Source organism: Camelus ferus, chromosome 1, assembly GCF_009834535.1.
Source record: "Camelus ferus isolate YT-003-E chromosome 1, BCGSAC_Cfer_1.0, whole genome shotgun sequence".
NCBI classification, from domain to species: Eukaryota; Metazoa; Chordata; class Mammalia; order Artiodactyla; family Camelidae; genus Camelus; species Camelus ferus.
This window is the reverse complement of record NC_045696.1, coordinates 67,819,800-67,840,037: the sequence shown is the minus strand read 5'-3', so window position 1 is coordinate 67,840,037 and position 20,238 is coordinate 67,819,800. Positions and strand designations below refer to the sequence as shown.

Genomic DNA, 20,238 nt, shown 5'->3' with positions numbered 1-20,238 from the left:
ACATACAATCATCTTTTCAGAGTTCAATTCAGTTTATAGACTTATAATAATAATCATTTATAATGGTAATATTACTACTATTTATCATGCATCTCCTATGTGCTGTATATGCTCCTTAAAACAGACAGCTTGCCCTCAAGGTGCTTATAGTCTAGTAGGAGAAAACAACAGATAAGCAATTAAATTAGCAGAGGGCAGAATATGTGCTCCAACAGAGCAAAATCAGGAAGGAGCAATATGTTGTCACTGGAAGTGAGGATGATTCGCTCCACCCAGACATAGCAGGAGTGGAATAAGCTAAATGAGCTATTTAAAGTACTTTTTATTCTGAAACCACATTCCTTCTGGCTCCATTACCATCTTTGGAGGGAAGGTAACCTTCTGGCCTCAATGACCGCCACAGGATACTGTCCCATCTCTAAGAAAAAAGGATATTTTTGAAATAACCTCTCAGCACACTGTTATTTTTTTGTCAGCTTTCTTTTTCAGCGGTAAGTTAAGATTTTTTCTTTTGTTTTGTTTCCGTAGATTGTTGCCTAATTCTCTGTCCACAACATGAAATTTTTATTTTAATTTTATTTTTAAACTGAGAGAATTTCACTTTTTGGTATTGGAGCTGAAAGTATCTCAATAGCTGGTAGAAGACTGATGCTCAGGCTTAAATCATCGCACCATTTATTTTGAATGCTCATCTTTGGAAGTCAAACTGTATGGTGTGGTTTGTTGTCTTGGGTGGCAGTTACTTCGTTTTTGTAAGACGAATGACAGTTGGTGGACTCACAAATGTTATTTGGTTTTAGTCCATTTGCAGAACAAGACTCTCCTCCTGATTTCATATTACTTGAAAATCATTCAGTGTTTTTTGACTAAGAAATCAAATTTATTTTTCAGCAAATAGAAACCACTATGTGATAGAGAAATGCAGTATGTGTGGATATGATGCCTTAAGGTGTTTCACCCTCACACAGAGTGTTTATTTGTACTTAAGCCTGAGGACTGTTGAACTCAGTGAAGATATAGGGATTCTGTATTAGATCGATATAGAGTGAAACTGTCCATTTGAAAATCAGGGAGACTTCATCTACTTTAGGATAATCATTCTTGTGCTTTTAATTTGAGAATCTTAAAGAGCATTTCAAGCTAAGTTATTTAGAAAGATGACGGAGACATTACATTTTGGCTTGAGTAAATATAGTGGTGCATTATAATTAAACACTGGCTTAAGTAGATTCTGCAATTCATTTCAAAGTATCTTCCTTTTGATTTTTAAAAAAAATGCATGCCTATAATTCACATTTATTGTATAATAATTAAACCCAAAGGAGAAGGCATTAAAAAAAAACAAACAAAACACTTGTCATCCCATGAGCTATAGACCATTGTTAACATATACAAAACTGTTTATACAGAAATTATGCCATATGATAAACACTATTCAGTAGCCGACTTTTCCCCTCGCGAGCTAATATATCGGAAACGGTTTTTCATGTTCTCTTCCCAGATACTCCATGACTCACACCCTTAGTAGATGTAATTTTTTGTTCAAATATCACCTCCAAGAGGCATTCTCCCACCTTTCTTTTTAAACTGGCAACATTCCATCATCACCCTAGCAGTCCATTCCCCCTTCCTTGTCCTATATATCTGTATAGTACTTATCAAGATTTGATACTAAGTATGTTTTATGTAATTTAATTTTTAAGTATTCTTCTGCTGGAGTGTAAATTCCATGAATGCAGCACTTTGTGTTTCTTTTATATTTGCATGTTTGATTTTTTTTCCTTCTTGTGTCTAGAATAACACCTGGCACATAGAAGACACCTAATCAATGAAATTGATGTCAGGTCTAGATCAACATCATCATTTTGATGGCAGCACAATTTCCCAGTGTGTGACTGACGACAAATGATTTTTTTTTGTTTTGCCGATACTTTATTGATGAACAGTCTGATCATTTCCATTATATTTCATTGTGATGAAGATTCTTTAACATTCTTCCCTGTATATTCTTCAGTTAATTCTTTAGTAGGATAATTTATTAAAAGGGCTTAATTTCCAGAATATATAAACAGCTCATACCACTGAATAACAACCCCCACCCCCCAAAAAAAAAACAACCCAACTCAAAACTGGGCAGAAGACCTGAACAAGCAATTCTCAAACGAAGACATACAAATGGCCGATAGGCACATGAAAAAATGCTCAATATCGCTAATTATCAGAGAATTGCAAATCAAAACCACAATGAAGTATCACCTCACACCAGTCAGAATGGCCATCATTATAAAGTCCAGAAATGATAAATGTTGGAGAGGGTGTGGAAAAAAGGGAACCCTCCTACACTGCTGGTGGGAATGTAGTTTGGTACAGCCATTGTGGAAAACAGTATGGAGATTCCTCAAAAACCTAAAACGAGAGTTACCCAATGATCCAGCAACCCCATTCTTGGGCATATATCCAGAAGGAATTCTAATTCAAAAAGGTACATGTACCCCTGTGTTCATATCAGCACTATTTACAATAGGCAAGGCATGGAAACAACCTAAATGTCCATCAATAGATGACTGGATAAAGAAACTGGTATATTTATACAATGGAATACTACTCAGCCATTAAAAAGAATAAAATAATGCCATTTGCAGCAACATGAATAGACCTGGAGAGCATCATTCTATGTGAAGTAAGCCAGAAAAAGAAAGAAAAAATACGATATGCTATCACTTACACGTGGAATATAAAAAAAAAAGACAAATGAACTTATTTATAAAACAGCGACAGACTCACAGACATAGGAAACAAACTTATGGTTACCGGGGGTAAAGGGGATAAGAAGGGCTAAATTGAGAGTTTGAGATTTGCAGATACTAAGTACTGTATATAAAATAGATAAGTAATAAATTCTATTATAGCACAGGAATTATATTCAAAATCTTGTAGTAACCTATAATGAAAAAAGAACATGAAAACAAATATATGTATGTATATGTACGACTGAAACATTATGCTGTATTTCAGAAGTTGACACAACATTGTAAACTGACTATACTTCAATAAAACAAAACAAAACAAAGAGCTTCAAAATTTAAAAAAAAGTGTTATTGCTGCATGAAAGTGTAGAAATATTTTTAAGGCTTTTGATACCTGTTACCAAATTTTCTTGAGAAAAATTTTATCTTTAACACTCCTACTTTATACAAGAAGCATACAGGAGTGCTGAATTTCCTGTATCACCTTATACCTACATTGTGCTTCATCACTCTTTTTAATCTTAGTCCTTTCATTTAGGAAATTAAGTACTATCAGAGTCAACAATTTGTTTTTAGTAAAGCAGCTGAAAATAAAAATGGAAGAAAAATAGGAAGGCGACTTTTCTGATATATAATTATACATAATAAAAGCCTGAACTCCAAAACAGTCTAGTGTGAGAACTAAAGAATTGAAGTTACTTGGTTAGGTTACATATCTTCTCATTTATGGAACCAGGGATTCCCTGCCTTGCCCTGATAATTATCACTTCTCCCAGAGAGTCCTCAAAAGGGCTGCACACTCAGGGAACAGGAGCAAAACGGGAATCCAGGAGCAGCTGCTTTATTGCTGAGCACTTAATCTCTAAGACAGAGGTCTGTAGTCACGCTGAGATGGTGCTTAGGCTTTGGCTCTGGAATTAAGCAGGTTTTTGATTCTATCTCTAATAAGAACAACACATTGAGTAAATCAGAGCAGTTCCTTTTATGTTTTTAGTTACAACAACCAATGGGCAGTAAATAGATCCAGAGGGAAGAGAGGTGATGATTTAAATGGGACTTATCCTCAGTGATTTCTTGACCTCTGCCTATCCCAGTATTTCCTGGTGGTTTTTAAAACCTTATTCGGCTCAGTATTTGCAGATGACACATTCCTAGATACTGAACATTCTCTTGAATTGTGTGCATGTGTTACTTTAAAATTTTAAGTGGGTAGAACAATGGCAGGTTAAAATTTTGTATAATGGAAAGTGAGTTTTCCTTCCAGTCTTGTTTCCCAGTTACAGAATTTAGCTGCTTCTTAGAGGCCTCTTGCTGTTAACAATTTTGGGGGAATCTACTTAAAAGATAGTCTCTGATAATACAGGCATGTATGTATATGTATTATCACATAAATAACATTTACATACTGTCCTAAACCTTGAGTACTTCACTTTAAAAATAGTTTACTCAATATGCTTTCTGATGTAGTTTTCTTGGTGGCACATGTGTTTTAATGCTAAGTAAAGATGGATTGGAGGGTAAACTTGTAAATAAAGTCTTCAATTGCTCAGTTATATAATAAATTGCCTCTCGTCTATGAGGAGAATGTTGCGGCTGTGACGTAACTCTCACCTTATGGAGACTATCACTCCTGTTATTTACACCTGTTTTATCTATCCACTTGATCTCTTTACTCAATCTTGCTGAGAGAGGTTCTTCTCACATTTGGTCTCCTCTGCTATTTGAGCAAGTTTAGACTCAGCTGCCATTTTGTGCATAAGTGAAAAGGAAAAAAAATATGTCATTTATCATGTACACATTGTACAAGAGTCTTACATATAATTTAGCTTAGTGGTGTTCAGACTGTTGGTTGAGACCCCTTTATGGTCACAGTCACTTTAGTGGGTCACAGGCAACACTTTTAAGATCAATAAACAGAAAATGTTAATGTGCATTACATGCAATACACATGGCTTCATGAAACCCTAGTTTCAAATACACATGTATTTATACATGTCCAGATAGTAGCTTTGCATCATGACATAAAAGGTTATTTCTTTGAGTTGTGGTCAAAAAAAATTTATAGACTCAGTTTTAACTGCTTTCATCTGCAGAGTGACACTGTGAAGTGGACAATGTCATCCTCATTTAATGGGTAAGGAAAACTGAACCTCAGATGGTTGCATTGCCTTTCTGAAGTAAGAGGTAGAAAGAACTAGGGTTTGTGTTTTAAGTTTCAGGGCTTGAAATTTTGTACTATTTTTTTTGGAACTTATTTCCTTTCTCTGTTAGTTACTATTAGTGGAAAAGAATAACAGTCTTTCCTTGAAGCTTAGATTTGGTCACAGTAATTAATTTTATTTCACGTGTTTGTGTATGTGTGTGTGTGTGTGTGTGTGTGTGTGTGTTCGTGTTCCAACCCCATCTCTTGTGTACTCAGGATTTAAACTCTTAATTTGAGGAGCTCCTAAGTGATTTTATTTATACTTACCTTAAAGTTTAGATTTTCCTCACACAACCAAAATTCTTCACTTAAAAAAGTGTGAGGGCCAACATCCGCTATCTGGAAGGGCCCTAGAGCAGTGCTCCTCCATGTGCAGTCCACACATCTACTTCAGCATCAGCTGGGAGCTTGTTTAAAATGCAGAATGTCAGGCCTCACCCTGGACCTGCTGAATCACGCTCTGCATTTTATCTACATCTTTTTAATGATTTGTACATTGATGTTTGAAAAGGATCTAAGGCATTAGGTCAAATTAAAAAAAAATCAATTGAGTGATTATATGTCTGTTTATTTATTTAGTTGTTCAACCTACGTTTGCTGAGGGATGGCATGGCGCAAACCTCATGCCAGCTGGTTATAAAGATAAATTATGAGTGAGCTCTGCCTGTTAGGAGCTTAAATTCTAACTAGGAGAGAATGACCGTAAACACATAAATGCAATTAAGTATACTAGATGCTCTGATAGAACTGTGTATGTGGCACCATAGGGCTGTTATCTAAATCTGCGTGTAGGTCTACATGGACATTTGGATCTAGAAGAAAGAGAATGATGCTTGCTTTTATTTTTATTTTTTTTTAAACCATAGTACATGAATCCAGACTTCATTGATGATGTGAGTTTAATTACTCCCTTGTGTTTTTGCACTACAATCATGCATAACCAGTAAATTTACCACCTTTGCTGGTAAATTCTTGTTATTTTTTTCCCTCTGATGAGGGACTTTGTGTCACGAAAGCCTAGGCAAGGTCTGCTTTTAGGTAGTAGATGCCTTTCGTACGTGCCTGAGCCGTGTCACTAGGGCAACCACAGTGGGTAATAATCAGCTACTGCCAAGCAGCCACGTCTGCTTCTCGATGCCACTGCCTTTTTTACCCCTAGACTAGGAAGGGTAGCTTGGGAAAATACGCATGCCTGGCTTTCTGGGAATTTTTCCTCACTCTCTTCTTTTTAAGTTGATGGCATGCAAGCAGTCTATTTTCTGATGCAAACTGGTGTAAAGGAGTGTTTGGGAGTCAGGGATACATTACTTTATTTGCCAGTCTCCCTTTAACTGCCTCATGGTGCCACATCCGGCACAAAGCAAAACCTTTTGAATTTTAGCTGAATGAGGTGGGATGGTAGAGAGCAAGTCAAGCAAGATCTTACCTAGCTTCTCTCGAAGGCATCGCAAGGATCTGTTTCCAGCTTTGTATTTCAGTAGCTGTGTAACTTTAGAGTAAACCATTTTACCAGATAATTGAGGAATAAATGTGTTTTGCCTCTTGGGTTGGCTTTGGATGATAAGAAAAAGGGTAAGGAGGGAACCAAGCTTATAGACACAGGTCTGTGACTACCCCACTTCTTATAAAACCCAATGTTTCTATCTTAGATTTTATGTGTCACTGCACTCCCCAGTTGCCTGATGGCATGTTCTTTTTTGGCTTGCCTGTTTCGTTTACTCAATGCTGCTGTAATTCACAGCATCTGGGAGTTCACTTGGATTCCCCCAGCAAGCCTAGGCTAGGCAAAGCATGCACTAATGCCAAGGTCTACAGCTTAGAATTGCTGGTTGGAAGGTCCTGTGGCTGATTCCTTTCAGATGCTTTTCTCTAGGAGGGTCACCACCCAAGCATGCAAGCCAGATGCTCTTGTATTGTTTGAAGACATCTACTAGATAGGGAAGGATCTCCCCCCACAGCCCCCAACATTTATGTTCTTTTTATTTTGCCATCTTCCTTAAACATGGAAAATATGACTTCTCTCTTAAGCTAAACTTATTCTTACTGCAACTTAGAGGCCTTTCCCTTTGTTGATTTGTCTGTTGAAAGGCCAAGCCTTAAATCAGAATTCCCATAAAAGCTCTCAGACTGATTTAAAGTAGTTATTAAGAATTTTTCATTTCAACTATCTTTACTAGTTATGCTTCCTTTCAAAGGACCTATTTTATATCCCTTTACCATGTATCCATTTTCTAGATATTTACCCATTTCTCTACATTGTTTTAAAATGTGAGCTCCACTGTAAAGAATGTAATGAGGCGCCTATGATGATTGAGCTTGAAAACTGAAAAACTTTGGAAAAAAAAGGAAAACCTTGGTCTCACTTAATAACTGATCAAAATAAGCATATAATTATTATGAGGTTATTATTATGACTTTAAAATTCACCTAATCTTACCTAGAATACACGGTCTAGATTTATGTTGTTTTCAAGATACTTCTCTTTTTTGTAATTTTATTTTTTATTGAAGTGTAGTTGATTTACAATGTTAGTTTCAGGTGTACAGCAGAGCAATTCAGTTCTACATATATATAATACATATTTCTCAGATCCCTTTCCATTGTATGTTATTACAAGAAATTGAGTATAGTTCCCTGTTCTCTACAGTAGGTCCTTGTTGTTTATCTATTTTATATATAGTAATGTGTATCTGTTAATCCCAAACTCCTAATTTATCCCTCCCTGACCCTTTCTCTTTTGGTAACCATAGTATTTCTTTTAAAAAAGACATTCCATTTTCTTTTCCAGCTCCTTTTCACCCTCCCAGGATCTCATCAACCTGTACCTCACTGTATTTAATTTCTATGACAGAAATATGGTCAGGATGGGTATAGTTTGAAAGCACCTCAGAGACAGGCAGTTGTGCTTTTTATTCTAAGACAAATCTGCTGTGAGAATTTGGACTGTTCATGTGGCTTTTGTGGGCCTCTGTTTTTACCTTTGTAATAGGATCTCCAAGATTTCATTCAGTCTGACTCAGTTTAATGGTTTGACAATTCTCTGTGACAGAAAGAATCTGGTAAAGTATAATAAGGTGCTCAAAAATCCTCTTTTAAATTGGGTATGAAGAAGACATAGGTCCAGATAGAACATTCGAACCTGAAATTTAAGCTGTGAAGTAGTATTTAGTTGTTAAGTCTCCATCAACCTAGACTTCTTTGCCGATCACTTAAAACCTTATTTTGAGCTTTTGTCTCATACATTATGACTTTAAAGGTAGAAAAGATCTTGGTGGCAATTCTTTCTAGTTAACAGGTGTTAAATGTTTTTTTCAGGGCAGTGCTTGGCCAAATGAAGGCCAGTGAGTTTCTCAGTTCTGGCTGCGTGTTGGAATTATCTGGGTTTTAAAGGAATACGGGCATCTGAGCCTTCTTCCCCATTCCCTTTCCTCATCCCCAAGATGCTAAATGCATTGGTATCAGATAGAGTTTTGGCATCAGCATATTTAGATAAGCTTCCTTGGTGATTCTAATAATGTAGCCAATGATTAGAACTACTGGGTAGAGTTAATAAATGTTTATGAGACTTACAATCTTAATAAAGATATAGACAAAGTATGTCTCCAGATGTGCACATCCAGGAGGATAAGAGGAGTAGAAATTTTTCTATATGACATATTATTGAACCTTTCCAATCCCATGGGTTCTAAAGTAGGAATAATACGGTACTTTGCTTTTATGCAGTGGTTCTCAAAGTGTGATCCTAGCATCACCTGGGGTTTTATTAGGAATGCAGATTATTAGGTCCCAACTCAGACTTACTGAATCAAAACCTCTGGGGAGTAGTACCCAGCAATCTGTGTTTTAACCAGACCTTCTAGAGATCCTCATGAACTCTAAAGCTTCAGAACCATCAGCATAGAGAGTTGTGGGAATAAGAGGCAGCCTAGGAAAATCCTACCACAGTGCCTGGTGCATAGTGAGAGTCTAAAAAGCAAATTACTCTAAAGATAGCGTGTTTGACTTTTTGGTAGTCTGAATATGGCTAGGAGCTTGACTTGACAGCAGTTAGCTACTCTTCCAACTCTAAGACTATTATTCAGAAAGCAAATGGAACTCAAGTGAGCAATCTTAAAGGTGTATCAGAAGAACCAGCCCAAATCACCGTCCTTCCACTGTGGGATGTAGGCACTTTCTTTTCTGAAGACCTACGTTGTGTTGTTTCTGTACTATACAGAAGTGCCTCACTGAGTGACAGACACTGCAGCTCTCCCACTACGTGCTGAACAGCTGAAATGCAAGGAGAAGCTGTTTACCCATAGAGGAGTACAGTCCCTAGAAACATCAAAAATACTATTTTTAAAAGGAAAAGGACAACTAGAGAAATTTTTTTTTAATGAATGTTTTCTCTTTTAATAGAATTTGTTGCAGAGAGTATTTTAAAAGATTTCATACCATGAACCCATAGCGCTGTTGGGTATCCTGGTATCCCAAAGCCTGGACTGTATATAGATTTCCAAGTTGGATGCTTTTTAATTCCGGTTTCTCCTAATCTGTCCTGCACATACTTTTAGGTTAGTTTTTAGTAAATCATATTCTTACAAGTGTTTCCTTCTCAGAAATCCTTAATAGACCCTCATTGCATGCATGTTAACATTCAGACTCTTTGCTTTGCACTCAATGTGCAACACACGTAAAAACTTATTTTCACATTGCTCTACTTTTTATAACCTACTAGTGTTATTTTACATTCTTATCTTTATGCTATATTGTAACATGCCCTTTATTTTTTAGGTCCTGATCTGATTTATTTTTATTTTTTATTTTTTTTACCATTATGCGTTTATTTCCCTTTCTGCCTAGCATAGGCTTGCTCTCTTCATCATAATGTTCAGGGACAATTTAAATGCTCCATTATAGCTCCCGTGTTCTTCCAACTGGAAGTAAGATTTCCTTTGTCCCAACTTCCAGAAGAGTATGTTTGCAGATCTTAGGAGATTTTATCTTGTGTTCTCCTTACCTGTTTACACATTTCCCCCCTCTACTTGACTGAAAATTTAGGGCAAGTAACAAGTCTCAGACACTTCAGTAATCCACCACTTCAAGCACCTTCTCTGTTCTGACTGTACTCCATCCCTCTACACTAGCTTTTATGTCACTGCTAAGTGTCAAATCTGGTTCTCATTCTTCTGAAAGTTAGACTGCTAATTAAACTGAAGAGAACTAAGATAGAGAATAATTGCTAAGCAGGACAAAAAATTGTGTGTCATAGCCGATTGCAAAGCAGCAAAATGCCAGCTAATACAAATCTTCCTTGACTTGCAGTGGGGTTACATCCTGATAAACCCATTGTAAATTGAAAATATTGTTAAGTTGAAAATGCATTTAATACACCTAACCTACCAGATCATATAGCTTAGCCTAGCCTACCTTAAACATGCTCGGAATGCTTACGTTAGCCTACAGTTGGGCAAAAATCATCTATCACAAAGCCTATTTTATAATAAAATGTTGAATATCTTATGTAATTTATTGGACATTGTACTGAAAGTGAAGAACAGAATGGTTGTTTGGGTTCAGAATGGTTGTAAGTGTATTGGCTATTCACTCTTTTTGTGTGTATATATATTTTTTATTAAAGTATAGTCATTTTACAATGTTGTGTCAATTTCTGGTGTACAGCATCATGCCATGTGTAGCAACATGGATGGACCTGGAGATGGTCATTCTAAGTGAAGTAAGCCAGAAAGAGAAAGAAAAATACCATATGATATCACTTATATGTGGAATCTGAAACAAAACAAATGAACCTATTTACAAAACAGAAACAGACTCACAGATGGAGAAAACAAACTTATGGTTACCGGGGGGAAGGAGGTGGGAAGGGGTAAACTGGGAGTTCAAGATTTGCAGATACTAACTAATATATATAAAACAGATAAACAACAAATTTATACTGTATAGCACAGGGAACTATGTTCAGTATCTTGTAGTAGCTTATGGTGAAAAAGAATAGAAGTAGGCTGTTCACGCTTGTGATCCCACGGCTGACTGGGAGCTGCGGCTTGGTGTCGTCACCCAGCATCATGAGAGTATTGGGCTGCACGTGGAAGCCCAGGAATAGATCAAAATTCAAAGTATGTTTTCTGCTGAATGGCCATCACTTTTGCAACGTAGTAGAGTCAAGAAATTATAGGTCAAATCATCGTAAGTTGGGAACTGTCTATGTTTTTTAAGAGTGCTGTAAAATTGTGTCCTGTTAACTAACTTCACTTGTGTGTTTCCTTTCTGCAGGTGACTTCCTTCCACCCCCACCTCCACCTCTAGATGATCCCATTGCTATTCCTTCTGGCTCTGGAAACTTCCCTCCTCCACCACCCCTTGATGAAGGTGCTTTCAGGGCACAGGTAAGATCTATGGTTAAAGTCGTGTTTATAAGCCATGCTAGGAATCGTGAATTCTGAGATTGTTTCTGTGGTGGATAAACATTTTTCCAGAGCCTACAGAGAGCTTTACAACTCACAAAGAGCTAAGGCACTTTAATGCAAAATGCCCACCTCAAGCTTCTCAGAGTTCTGCCGGCTTGCACTCTGAAGCCTTGGAAATCCTTTTACCTACTAATTTTATTTTGAAACTGAAAGCCATTCTTTAGGAATGCCATTTGAGAAGTTCACATTTCCTTGTTATCCTGGGGTCACACAACCATGCTTTTTCATTGCCTCTTTTTCTCTATCCATAAACGTTGCATTCTAAATGAGTAAGGCTGGTATTTTAAGGCTCTGATTGGTCACAGTGGGAACTAATTGGTCAGCAACATATTTTTAGCGGAAGCAGCAGCAAAAATTCTTAGCGTTTCTCTTCTGAGTGAGGTCAGGGACGCACAGGGTAGTGTATATTGACACTTAGAAGTTTTGTGCTCCAGGGTGTGTTGACAGCAAAGTGCCTCAGAGCTGGAATCAGAAGCAACAGTAGAAGTTCTCAGCCTGTGATCATTTAGGGGCACTGGTGACCAGCAGCCACTGTTTAGGCAGTTAAGTACCAGTTATGTCAGGAAGGAAAATTAAATAATAATGTCATAGAATTACTGTCATATTTTGGGGGTGATGATGTTAATGAAGATATGCTAAAGAAGAAAAATTCTTATTTTTTAGAGAAATGTCAGCAGGATTTGTGAATGAAATGGAATAGTGTCTGGTATTTGCTTCAAGATAATAAGAATAGGGAGCTACTGAGTGAGATTATAGGTGAGAAAAGATTCGCTATGAGTTGATAATTGTTGGGTGCATGGAGGTTTATTTCCTTACTTGTCCTACCTCTGTATGTGTTTAAAATGTCCCAGAGTAAGTTTTAAAGAGGAAAAGCCATAGAGAGTAACTGCTGTAATAGTTCAGTTGGTTGTCTGGCTTTCTTTCTCCTAAACTTCAGGGTGGGGCAGACAAAGGAAGAAAGGATTCATTCATTCAACAAATAGAAATTGTATAGCTAAAAAGACAGACAGGGTTCTGCTTTCATGAGACTCATGTATTAGTGGAACCAGTGGAACAAAATACTTGCGTTACAAAATCCATCAGAATGAGATCAAGGCCATGGGTCATGAGAAGGGGAAAGTGATATGGGCTGCTGAGGACGGGCATGAGGCGGTGACATCTAAACACAGACTTGGAGGATGAGAGGAAAGAGCAAGCCATGTGGATTTCTCGGGGTATGTGCTTTCATGTGGTAGATCTTCAGTAGTAGAATGAGCTTTGTGTATTATCAGCCAGTTGAAAATCGGAAGTTCCACTTCCAACCAGTAAGCAGCTCCAGTTCAGTCTTCTAAAGGCTATTAAAAATGGTATGTCTTAGACACATATGTCATAAATTTCCTACCTTTTATCTTGCCATAGCTGGGAAAATCAAAGATCATGTGCCAGAAATGGACAACAATCCTACAACATGTATACTTATTTTATGCATTAGCTAGATCCCTTGCCAAATAAGAATTACATGATTGATTTCCATTGTTTTTAGTCATTTTTTAAATTAACAATGAAAAAAGAAAAACCTTAAAGCTTGCCTTTTATATTTCTGTGCTCTCATTTTGTTGGGAGCTGTTCTTTGCTATTGTTTAATTTATACAGTGAAACACTACTTTGTCTGTCTTCTCTCTTGAATCGTTATGGGACTATTTTGTAAGCAGTTAAAATCTTGAGTTTTAAAAATTCACTTGACCTGTGACAGAAGACTTATGTTTGTATACTGGTTGAGCCGCTCATTCTAGTCACAGTGATCTTGAGCAGGTCACACTCAGATGCAGTTTCCTCATAATTAAAAATAAGGTAACTGTATCTAATAGTTACATGAAATAGAGATGGATTTGAAAGTGCTCAAATATAATCACTGTACAGGTATTTTGATGTTATAATTGTCACTGTGTAAAAATAACGGCTGTAAGAATAATAAAAAGGCTTGCCAAAGGGTTCCAGTAAGAAAAAATTCAAACATGGGGCTTTCATAAAATTACAAGAAGTCTTTTTCTGTATGGACCTTGTCCTGGTAACTATATCAAAACCGTGACTTTGTTTTTGAAAAAGAAGGAAATAAACAAAAAGCCTGTTGCCATGTTGGCTTATGTTCTCTGTAAAACAGAAGGAAGAAGGATAAAAAATAAAATAGAGTTTGCCAAATGGAAAAGGGCAAATCTGGTAGAAGAGGCGTGTTGTTCTTGAATATATGGAAGATTGTTGGCAAGTTCAAAAGAAAATGGTCACGTCCTTTCCTTGGGTGGGAGTGACGTGATGTGCTGATGGTGTGGCCCCACGCTGGCCGTATTCGCACCGCCTTTAACCATGAGCTACAGTGGAGCCCAGGGTAATCTAAGCACTGGCGAGAATTCTGCACTTTTTCCCCTCAGCCATGGTGAAAACTCTTGTTGCCAAGCCCAAATTATAGCTGGTAAATGTGTGTTTTTATGTAGAAGTCTGTTTATATTTCCAGCCAGATTTTCAGGTCAGAGCCAGAAGTACGTCTACTAAGTTTGAGTGTAAGAATTATAAGATCTTCAGAGCTGAAAGGGGCCTAAGGGATCATTTAGTCGAACCCTGGCACCGGTCATCTAGTTACAGCCTTCGCAAGTACTTGCCAAATGAGTTAATTCCCTCTCTTTGCAAATGGGGGAACTGAGACCCAAGAAGGGGTCGACCCTGTAGCTTCTGACAGAACTCTCTGGAGAAATCTTATCTCTTGATCTGTTCTTCTGCTCACTGTGCACATGGTTTTGCTTCAACCCTTTCAAGGCTCTGAGGTTCAGACAAGGGGGTACATGCTTTCGTTTGGAAGGCCCAGGTGTTGCTTGACTCTGTATTTTTGATACATGGTGTAAACGTTTTCTCTTATCAAAAGACAAATATTTAGTGTCAAGAATTTGTGTTTTGAGAATTCTCATTTTTATAGGAAAGTATGAATCTTAGGAAATCAACAAGACAGTTTCTTTTCTGTCAGTATCAGTTTGAGCTCAATGCCTATCAGGTCTGGGGCGACCATTTAGTAGTCACTTCATTCAATCACGATAAACTAAATACCTTCTATAAGTTGGGCACATGTGCTCTAGGGGTGATAGCCTTCCCACTTGGCATCACAGATCTAGTGCCCTGAGTCCCAGCTTTGGGGCTGTTAGACTTGTTCAAGCTGATGCCACAATTGGTAACTTTTTCCTATTTCAGCCACCCAGTGGGCAGGTATATAGCCTTGTTTAAAGTACTTTCAAAGGGGGAGAATACGTCCTAGAATTTCAGGTTTGCAAGGGAATTTGAGAGCTCATAACTCAAGTGCCTTTCTGTTGTTTGAATCTCCTAATTCTTTTCAATTTAGTGAAATGTTTCTGGGTGGCTATTACAGGTAAGGCAATGTTGAGGGATAAGCAGTGGATCAGATACAACCTCAAGTTTGGGAGATGCATATATACACAAATTCCAAATTAAAATTAAATTATACCTTGGTCATCATGCTTAGATTAGAAGCACAATCTAAGTTCTATATTGTGGTGGAAGGTGAGGGAAATAAATTAACTATGACTAGAGACATTAAAGGATTCTTGGAAACAGTTTCAACTAAACTGAAGTTTCATGGCTAATTAGGATCTTAATTTTCAGATGGAGGATAGACTTTTAGGCAATAAAGTAACAAGAATAAGAATACAGAATATTCCTAAGAATATTCTGAAATCATTCCAGTGTTTGCTATTATTTTAATATAAGATTGACATACATCCCCAGATCTGTTGTCGGATGTCAAGTGGTGCTTTTAACGCACCATCAGACAAAATAAACTGCCTTTGTGGGAAGCCCTATGCAAATAGCTCTGAGTAGTCTGGTAGACTTCCTTGAGCTCCTCCGGAATTTACCTGCTGATACCTGATGGCTTTGAGTTCAAGTGCCCCATACTTAACTTCCTCTTTTCATGACATCTTTGCTTGACTTCTGTTCATGAGCTCTAGTTGACACCTGCTCACTCTGCCTCTCTCATTGTGACCCAGGTTGCTTGCTTTTATGTGTCTGTAGTCTTACCCTCCCAGTTCTCATCTCCTTTTCCATTCATTCCGGCAGGGTGTCTGCCTTTGCTAGTCTGACTCCAGCCCCTCCTTCTCAGAAAACAGACTGTTTTGTCCATCACTGGTTACTCCAGATATTAAAAATGTCTTTTCTCTTGTTGAACTGAGATTTGCCCCTTATAACTTCCTCACACTGATTTTCTTCCTACCCTCTGAGAGAGTGATACACATTTAAAAGGACAGTCAGGCCAGGTGAGAGAGATGTGGTAGTGGCCTCAAGGGGGTGGGCAGTAAAGCTCCTGGAAGAGGTGAGCTTTTCTGAAGAGAGAGTGAAAACAGGGTCATGTGAGCTGGGCTCCGACCTTGGGGAAATACCCAGAGTTTGTTGAAAAGAGAAGAAGGAAAATTTCTGAATTCATTAATGGTTTGTCTTCAAATCAGTCTGTGAAAGTTTGTAGGCCAACTCATTTCTGTTCTTGTGAAGACATTTCAGAGCTCTTGTTTGTGTTGGGTGAGCAGTGGATTATAGATTATAGTGTATTAATCCACTTACCCATTGTATGTATTGCATGCATCAATAGCAGCTTAAGAATCTACTGATGTTTTAATAGAACTGGGCCTGGAATCTGTGTCTTATGACTCTTAACTAGTACCATCATGGTAATTGGTGTGAAATGATAGCATTTTACTGGTAGACATAGGGAACTCAGGCCCACAGCCACGGGCATAGTCATTCACGAGCTTGCAGAAAGAGGCAGCTGGCCTTGGTTTATATGGTTTGGATGTACCCCACCAGAGAGGTCACCCCTTCTTCTGCCTGGTAGTGGGGTAAGGAAGGAAGAGGCTGGCTGAAACAGGAGATCCAGGCTATAAAAATTAAGAGTTGAGATGCAGTATTGCCAGAGCAAAACTAAAACGGTCAGCAAAAGCTTTAGTCCACTCTGAAGGCTTGCCCTTCCTGTGCAGTGAGGATGCAAGGACGTCTTGGTCCATGGAAACATACCAATGGAGTGCCTGGGAGGCTTATTTCTTCCTGGCCCTTTGCCGTGTGTCTTTGGGCCTTGGGTGAGCGAGGAGCCCCAGCTGATCTGTAGGGGTGTTTGTGACCGTGGCAACGGCAGGAGCAGCAGCTTGCTTTGTGCTTATCACCTCCTTCTATGGTCTACACATATAGGTCAGTGTATGTTTAGCGGGACTGGTGGGTTCTTAGGCGTGTCGCTGGCTCTGGTCAACGTGACTCTCTAGAAGCGAATGTCAAAGTTTTCCTGTTTGCCTTTCGCTCTGAATCATCCTCCGATTGGGTATTCAGACGAGAAAAGAGAGATATTTTTGGAGTCTAGACCTACTAAAACTTCTTTGAAAGTAGCAGAATAAAGCCGATAGGGAGTATTTCAATGTTTCATTTAGTAATTTGACTCTTTCTCATGGAATGTCATAGTTTCTCTTGTTTTTGAAGAATCTATTTTAAAAGGTGAAACTTTTCCCTGGGATCAGTACTGGAGTATGTGTACACACACACTTATTCAACCATATCAACCCAATTACCACTGCTGCCACCACCTTGAAATAATCTAGGACTCATCGCATGCTTTCTGCAGTGGAAGACTGGCTGATCGCTGGACAGGAAACGTCTTATGGGGACAGTGGTTGTGGTCATTTCTGCTTGTGTGTTGGGATAACCAGTGAGGTTAAGTTTGCTTTAACTCCTGAGTTCCTTTATAGGGAGTAATTTACGATATTTGCATATTTCAGAGAAGTTTCTTTGCCCAAAGTTAAGTGAAACTTCAGTTGGTTCTTTCTGAGTCAGTGGGAGTTTGTATCTCATTTTGTCTCCCCCGTCACGAATCTTCATCATTCCTTCAAAACTGAAATATATTTAGTTTTTCCTATGTCTAAAAAGTAATTTATGATTTTTTTCTAGTGCTGTAAGTAAATCAAATGGTATGGATTACATAGTTTCAAACATGTTTCTCTATCAAGGAAAATTTATGATATGTGCATATGTAACTCCACCTCCAGTATATTTTCCATATCAAGTTGGAGCATTCTTCTCCCTGCTTCATTCAAAGTATTATTAACACAGTTTGGAGAATGTGTTGCAATATTTTGAACTTTGTAACACTGCTTTTTAAAGAGTCATCTCTCACATTAAATTGTACCACCACATTATTAATAAACTATAGTGGTCATTTGTTTATTGCATCCTTTCTTGTTTGCTATTTCTTTTTTCTTTTTTTTGAATTTATTATCCTGATTTTTTTCTGTTTTTTTTTCCTTCCTCCTATAGTAGTACTTTATTAAATAATTTTTTAAAGAAAGGCTACATGGGTGATACATGTTCTGAGCCCTTGTGGATCTGAAAATGACTTTTTTTTAGGTGAAAGTTTGGCTGCAAGTAGAATTCAGGGGTCAAATTTCCTCAGCCTCAATATCAACAAAGATTTCTATATTATCGCTGAGCATCATTTAGTCTTTACTGTTGCAGATGAGAAGTCTGATGCCAGTCTGATTCTTTTTCCAACTTAGAAACTTTTTCTTATTTGGTCTGTAATCTTTATTTGTGTGATTCAGCAATTTTACTACACTGTTTCTCAATGCAGTTTCCCTCACTCTCACTCTGGTAATTCTACTCAGCATTCTGTGAGGTCAAAATAAGGGATGGTGGAAGCACACGACGCAACAAAATGCAAACAACAAACCTAGTCCTTTCGAGAAAACTCCTCAGGGTCCCTGCATGGTTCAATCACGCTGCTCATTAAACGAGTCGTCGTAATCCTCACTGTCAGCCCAACCTTCTAGGTGCCAAGATTTCCTTTTGAAGAGAGAGGGGACTTGGTGGGCCAGCTTTGCAGAAAGGTAAACATTTGGAAGCCAGAAGGGGGTTTTCTGGTGTTGAAGATCTGGTTTCGTCTAAATTGAGAGGCCCTCCCCCTCAACCATACACACACTTTTTTGGGCGGTTGAAAATATTTTTAAAATTTACTTTAATTTTTTAGTTTGTGACTGATCTGAATTAACTTTTATTTAGCTAAGGGGAATTTTTTTTGTGGTGTTGAGAGAATGTATTCTAATTTTTCATTTGCCTTTTCTTCCTGATGGAACTCCTGTTTTATGGTTTTAGATTTTTTCTCCATTCTTCATACCGGTATTCTTTTTCAGTAGTTTTACTGTGTGGAAGAACCCCTATGGCTTTCTTTCTTTTTTTATTTTTAATTTTTGTGGTGATGGTGTACTCTTGACTTATAAATCCTATATACTTCTGAACTTAGGGAGAAAATGTGCCTCTGGGTGGCTCTGGATTTGTTCTGGTAGACCTAGCTAGCTCGCACTCCAAACTTTATCTTTTATCTAGGTCAGGAACATATAGTCCTTTAAATATCAGAGCAGCCATAGAGTATGTGCATCTAGTCTTCGCCTGTGTGTGTAACTAGGGGAGGCAGGCCAGGGAACGGTTTCCCTTAGATACACATGCCAAGAGCTGAACAAGTGTCAAGGCTGTTTATTAGTTATGAAGACCCATCGGCAGGTAGTAAAGCCCCTATTTTACGTGCCCCGCGTATAGGCCCAGTGAGGGCAGCAGTAGGCTGTGGCCAGCCCTTCTGTGGGGTGGTCTCTGCTGAGTTCTCCAGCTTTTTCCTCCCTCATTGTTTCCCCATTCATGCCTTTTGATGACTGTCACCAGGAGTGTCAGGGAATGTGGCAAAGTACCTTTTATTAGAAAGGATGAACTCATTGTGTGATTTCACTGCTCTTCTGTCTGGCTTTTATTATAGACCCCAAACTTGCTTTTCGAAGAGGCTCCCCAACCCCTTACCTTTTTTTGCTGTGGCAGCTTGAAGTCAGCTCAGATATTGCTACCCTTTGCTATTTATCTCAGGCTCACCCTGCTGCCCTTGAGGGCACCACCGCAGAAAAGCCCTCCCTGATTGCATCATCTGGGCCAAGTAAAACCTCAAGGACAGCACAGAATGATGACAAACACTGTTAAGTGCTGATCCAGACTTCCCGAGTTCACACGTGGCTCCGAGTTCACACGTGGCTTTCCCACTCACTAGCTACGAGACCATGCCCATGTTATTTAACCTTTTCATGCCCCTGTTTGCTTGTCTGTAAAATGAGAATAATTACTATTCTTACCTCTTTGGGTTGCTGTGAGGTTACACAGAGAATATTGTATGTCCCTGACACGGCCTGGGGCTTAGTACATGTTTGCTGTTGATGCTACTACGGTTAGACTGTCCTTGGCTGGCTGATCGCTGCTTCGTACCCCACCTCCCCACGTTTCACTAATGATGCCGTCCCTTGCTCTTACATGTGTGGAGATTTTAAGGCGTTTTTACTAAAGAAATACTTCCACGAACTCTTTCTGCAAAATGAATGATTCAATTAAATAATTTTTAGATCTCTTATGGCTCTAAAATTCAGTGCCTTGGTAATAAAATATTAGCTCTTTATAATTCTGTAGTTACTTACAAACTGCAGAACACTTTTTGTTACCAAATTTGATCTTCCCAAATAAGTATAGCACACATTTAACAAATACAAAAAATATGAAGGCTGAAAGCATTGAGGCGACTTGTTTAGATTGCACAAGTGTCATGGAAGCAGTGATTTATTTTTAAAGGGATAAAAAAGCAAAACAAAATGCATTTTGGGGATTTTAAGCCTCTTGGCTTAGTATCAATTCCCTTATAAAAGAGAGAAGGCAGATCATCTTTAAATTCTCAAGAAGCAGCCAAAGTCCTCAACAATATGTGCTCATGGCTAGTGGCCAGGGGCCA

General features: G+C 38.3%; 1 protein-coding gene across 8 annotated transcripts in view; it reads left to right on the top strand.

Moving 5' to 3' along the window:
* LPP (LIM domain containing preferred translocation partner in lipoma) overlaps positions 1-20,238 on the top strand; it is a 629,562-nt gene that overhangs the window by 264,583 nt on the left and 344,741 nt on the right. For all 8 annotated transcript variants that reach the window (XM_032482352.1, XM_032482344.1, XM_032482364.1 and 5 more), the window contains one exon: positions 11,224-11,336. In XM_032482352.1, coding sequence (XP_032338243.1) covers positions 11,224-11,336 — 113 coding nt within the window. The remainder of the gene's footprint in view (positions 1-11,223; positions 11,337-20,238) is intronic.